The following is a 6,010-nucleotide window of genomic DNA, read 5'->3' as shown; positions in this document are numbered from 1 at the left end:
GTCTTATTTTCTTCAATAGTGACAAATTTAAGCAGGAGATTCTTAGGGGCATGCTTCTTCTTCTTCTTCTTCTTTTTCTTCATCATTATCATCTGCCTGTTTTCTGGGTTTGGGGTAACCCATTCAGAATTCTGCTTGTTTTTCTGAGCTGCTTTAAGGTGGGGTGATTGGCGACATCTTACTACAGCAGTGATGAAAATAACTAGGATAACAGTTATGGCGCCAGCAACAATGGCAACCACGATCTTGACATAGTCACTGATTGGTGAGGATGCATCCGTTGTCTCAACATTTTGGGTCACTGGTGCTTCGATGCTTTTGCGCACAAGTTCGTAAATAAGTGTGGCGTTGGTCACTGACTCATTCACAAACAGATTGACTACGATAACGCTGAAGAGAGAATCAGGTTGTCCTAAATCCTTTGCTTTGACTACCAATCTGTGTAAACCGAGGTCTGCAGAAATACATTTTTCCTTCAGTGTGATGTTGCCTGTTGTTTGGTCGATTGTAAACAGTCCATTTGTGTTTCCTCCTACAATGCTGTAACGAAGTTCTGCATTTATGCCAGTGTCATTGTCAACAGCAACTACCTGGAAGACCACTGTGCCTGGATTAGTGGATGGTAGAACCAATTCAAAGGAATAGTTAGAAGGAGGGACAACAAAAACTGGTTTGTTGTCATTGACATCAACCACATTTATGGTTACTTTGGCAGTTGAAGAACGCGATACCCTACCACCATCCTCAGCCTTTACATAGAAAGTGTAAGATTCTTGTTTTTCTCTATCAAATGAAATATTTGGTCGGATGACACCAGTCTGTGGATCAATGGTGAAGTCATCATTCACATCTAAAATTGAAAGAGTGACTGCAGAATTTTCTCCATAATCAGGATCAGTTACAGTAATTAGTCCCACTGTGCCATGTCTTGGAAGGTTTTCTGGGACATAGAAGTTGTATTCATTGTGAGTGAAAACCGGGCTGTTGTCATTCTGATCAAGAACAGTCAGGAAGACTGTGGCATTGGTTATTAAAGGTGGTATCCCATTATCTTTTGCCAGAACTGTGAAGGAATATTTTTCCTGTTTTTCTCTATCTAATTTCTTCACTGCAGTAAGAATTCCTGTACGACGATCCAGGTTGAATTCAGATGGTGCATCAATACCTAGCAGGTAGCTGACCTCAGCATTACGCCCACTATCTGCATCTGTTGCACTTATTTTTGTCAGCTGGGCGCCAGGGAAGTTATTCTCAGGAACAGAAAGACTTATGGAAGGCTGGGTGAAAACTGGAGCATTGTCATTTTCATCTTTCACTTTGACAAGCAGCATGGCTGACTGATTCAAGGGAGGTTTGCCAGCATCTGCAGCCAGTAATTTAATGGCATATTCTTTCGTGGACTCATAGTCAAGAAATGCAGCCGTCTCCAAAAGGAACTGATTACTGAATACTGGTCTTAATCTGAAAGGGACTTCATGATCTGTGAAGCATGTCACCCTACCATTATGGTCAGCATCCTTATCTGTCACAGTTATTAGGGCAACTTTAGTATTGAGTGGAGCATTTTCTGAAAGAACGACAGTGCCATTGATTGGATTGATGATGTATCTTATGTCAATTGATGGAACATTATCATTGATATCAGTAACATTTACCAGCACCATTGCTCTTGCTGGCGTTGATCCTCCATCACTTGCCAAAACCAGTAATTTGTGACTTGGTGACTCTTCCCTATCTAGTGGTTCCTTGATTGTGATAAGTCCAGTGGTGGTATTGAGGTGGAATAGTCTCTTGGCAATGTTGGAAACTAGATTGCTGAAATAGAAGTGGATTTTGGCATTTTCACCTATGTCAGCATCTGTGGCATGGAGCTGTGTTACTGAAGTACCTACAGGAGCATTTTCTGGTATACTGACTTCAATCTCCTTCTCCGTGAAGACTGGGTGGTTATCATTTGTATCAGCGACACTGACTTGCAGAATAGCAGTACTAGATCTTTGAGGAAAGCCACCATCTTCGACTTTTACTTTCATCACATAGGTATCCTTTTCTTCCCTATCTAACTCCTTTTGAACAATCAATTGTGGCATCTTGTCTCCTTCTGGTGTTTCAATGACATCAAGCCCAAAAATATTCTGACCCTGAAAAACATAGAATAAAATATAGCTTATATTAATATAAATTAATATACATTAATGTAAATAGAAAGTATAAATTATTTAATATATGTTAACTTATGTACTGAGAACAATTTTCAATCTCCTGAAGACACATGACATAGCAAAATCAGCTCAAAAATAGTTTCCAAAAGATTTCAGTTCTTAACTCTATCTAATATTGCAGCCACCAGCAAGTTGCTTCACACCCCTAGATATTTGTAAAATTAGAGAGCTGTGCTAAAAAAGACTTTCTGGGAGAGTTTTAGGTCATAGTATTTTATTGTAAAAAATGTAAATCATTTTTGTAAATAGTTAAAAGTTACAAAAAAAGGAAGTTTATAGAACTATAAAAATAAGTATCACTAAATTTTACATAACAAATGAAGCTATAAGTGAGCTTCCCACAGTTGCCACAAAAACATTTTTATTGAAGATTTTACTTGTTGAAGAAGCTTTTTCATCACCAGAAATAACCAAACAAATGTAAAATATTCATTCGAAGCAATAGTATAAGTATCACATTTAATAAATACAAGGGGAGGGTGGTCTTCAAAAAGTTTGTAGAAATGCATATTATGAAAATATGCTACCATTCTGCCAAGATGGTACCGAAAGTGAAGAAGGATGCTCCTGCTCCTCTCAAAGCTGAAGTCAAAGCAAAGACTTTGAAGGCCAAGAAGGCAGTGCTGAATGCCTTCAACAGCCAAAAAAGAAAACAAGATCTATACATAACCCACTCTCTAGAAGGCCAACACTATGGATCCAGAGGCTGCTCAAATATCCTCATAAGAATACCCCCAGTAGAAACAAGCTTGACCACTATGCCATCATCAAGTTCCCTAAACCACTGAGTGGGCCATGAAGAAGATAGAAGACAACACATTTGTTCTCATTATAGATGTCAAGGCCAACAAACACCTGATTAAACAGACTGTGAAGAAGATCTATGATATTGTTGTGGCTAAGGTCAAAGCCTGACAGAGAGAAGAAGGCATGTGTGTGACTGGCTCCCGATTATGATGCTTTGGATGTTGCCAACAAAATTGGTGTCATCTAAACTGAGTCTAGCTGGCTAATTCAAAACACTCACCTTTTCACCATTACCATTAAAAAAAAAAAAAAACAGTATGTACAGATTTCTACTTTTTTGTTTTTGTTTTGTTTTGTTACCAAAATAAGCTTGTATTTAATTCCATTTTCTACAACCTTCTTGAAGCCCTCTCATATACCTAAAACCTTTCACAGACAGATGGAGAAAATACAAAAAATATGGTTAAAATAAAAACTTGAATAAAACACAGAATTTTTTTTTTTCCCTACAGAAACAAATGATTAAAATAAGATCTTGGAGATTAACATCATAACATTAATTTATTTACTTCTTTGTTTTTACAAATAAAGACAATGGACAAAACATATGCTGAAATGTCAAACTGGAAATAGATAGCTGGGGATGGCACCTATTTTCTCTTCATTTCCATGAAGTCACAGTACGGGAACATTTGAAAACAGTCCCTTAGGCTGACTCCCTGTCCTAGTGGTTAATATAACAGATCCCATATGGTCGATCAAGGTTTAAATTCTGGCCCTGGAAGCTTTAGAAGTATCCTGGGTACATGCGCACATGTGCCTAAAATCTGGACAGGATGGAGACATGAAGAGATTGTAGTGTGACTACACCACACTGGGCGGTGCTTTCTCCCTCTACCTCTCCCTTTGTCTCTGAGGAGCACATACACTCTTTAGCAAATTAAAGAAACAAAACAAAAAACAAACAAAACAAAACAAAACAAAACAAACAAACAAACAAAAAACACAGACAAGAAACAATCTCCTACCTGAACTACAATAAAATGAGACTTACACAGATAAGTAGTGACTTGTCAGTTGACTAAAGAGTAGTGCTGACTGGCTCTCAGAGGCAGTCTTGTCCAGTGTTACAACACTTTGACAAAAATAAATAAGATAAAAAAGGTGACTGGAAGGTGTGAAAAAAAAAAAACAGAAGAGGACCTTAATATTCCTATTTAAATGGGTGATTTATTAATATCCACATACATCTAAAGTATTTTTAATCCTTTAATACATTTTAGTGCAAAAGTTGCTGACATATCAAGGATCAGTTATTGATCTCTCATGTATGTGTTCTCTCATGAAAGAACAAGGTAACATTTAAAGTTTTTATAGTTTTGTCATATGATTTTCTAACAAAAGATCCTAAAACGTAGAAACTAATAAATGATGCTAGGTTTTCAGGAACTTCTAGATTATAAGGTCAGCTTACAAACATATTCCATATCACATTATATTTTTTAAATTTAAACAAGTGTTACAGTTGCCTTTAAGAATATAATCTTATATAATACTCATGTATCTGTCTTTTTCTTTTCATGAATTACTTGAAGATATTCCTGCAAAGTTTTGGAATGTTTTTTGTGCTGAGATTCACTTACGCTTTTGTTCAAATGCAGAGCCATAGCATACTTTGATGAAAAAATTAAATCTTTATTATGAAATTTAAGATGGTATTTCAAAAATATTCATTTAAATCATCAGTTTGCTCTGATGTGATTTTTAAAAATCTTTCATGTGCGCTAACCAATATGTACCAGTTGTTTTTAATTCATACATTAAAATGAGCATTCTGCACATATTTTATTCATATAAACCAACAGATAATCTGATTTTTCCTTAAATGTAGTAAAAAAGTTTTCATGTTCTATTTATTTAGTTTGAATATTAGCAAACTGAAATTATTATTTCTTCTACTGCATATTTTAAGAAAAAGTAGAATTTTATGACATTAATATTGAGTATGAATAAATACAACATTGCTATTACAATTTGATCTAAATAAACTTAGTGATTAATGAAAATTTTACTTTTATAATAATATTCCAAAGACTTATAGGAACAGCCACATCCAGAATGTCTCATTTATGGGTAGAAAAATTATTTCTAAATTACACTTCATAGAATTATATGGTACTTAGTACAATTCTGTTAGTTCTTGGCATGTAATACTGAGCAGCTAAAATGGTCAGAGCATTTTCCTAGGCACTGGGGTTTTGCTGGTGAGAAAACATATTTAATAATGTAATAGAAATTAAATTCTAGCTAAGGTGAGAGAAAACTCAATGACAATCTAATTATTTAATGATGGTATTGATACAGATTTATATTAGCTAAAAGAATAATTATACTTTAAATAAAAGCCATAAGGGGAAATTACAAGTTATTTTTAGAGGGTATTTAAATTAACAAATATAAGTTAAAAAGAACAAGCAAATGTTCTCAAGTTCTTGAGTTTCAGACCCAATTATCCAATTTATGACTATAGTACATTGGGGAAAAATAACATGCTAGTTTTAATTTTTTTTCTAGTTTTAATTTTTAACTATACATATATTTGTTTGTGTATTTCCTGCTTATATATTGGGTAGTCAAAAAAGTCATGGCATGTTTTTTATAAAAAAGCAGAAAAAATACATCATGACTTTTCCGACAACCCAATATTTAGTTTAATATATTTGCCTGACTTCCAAAGTAGCCTTTGCTTTAGAAAACAAATTATAATAAGTGTCTATCATTGAAAAATCCAAGGACAGCGTATTCCCTTTCTTTTTATTATTTTGTGTGAAATGGCAGTAATCTTAAAAGATAGATTTTTCTAATTCCCAAGGTGAAAATGAAGTATACATATCAGCTAATGGCTAATGTCCTTATTGCTTTTCTGTCTTCTATGATTGTTCTGTTCAATATAATAATGATTAGCTCTTTCAAGGGAGTATTTAAATTTAAATTTTAATTAATTAAAATTAGATAAAATTTAAAAATCAGTTCCTCGTCAT

General features: G+C 34.3%; 1 protein-coding gene across 1 annotated transcript in view; it reads right to left on the bottom strand.

Moving 5' to 3' along the window:
* Positions 1 to 6,010, bottom strand: part of PCDH11X (protocadherin 11 X-linked) — a 779,107-nt gene that overhangs the window by 742,610 nt on the left and 30,487 nt on the right. Inside the window, 1 exon segment of the mRNA XM_006139830.2 lies at positions 1 to 2,141. This exon segment is cut by the window's left edge and continues 18 nt beyond it. Coding sequence (XP_006139892.1) covers positions 1 to 2,141 — 2,141 coding nt within the window.

The sequence above is a fragment of the Tupaia chinensis genome, unplaced genomic scaffold (genome assembly GCF_000334495.1).
Source record: "Tupaia chinensis unplaced genomic scaffold, TupChi_1.0 Scaffold000005_2, whole genome shotgun sequence".
Taxonomy (NCBI): domain Eukaryota; kingdom Metazoa; phylum Chordata; class Mammalia; order Scandentia; family Tupaiidae; genus Tupaia; species Tupaia belangeri.
This window is presented reverse-complemented; position numbering and strand designations above follow the sequence as displayed.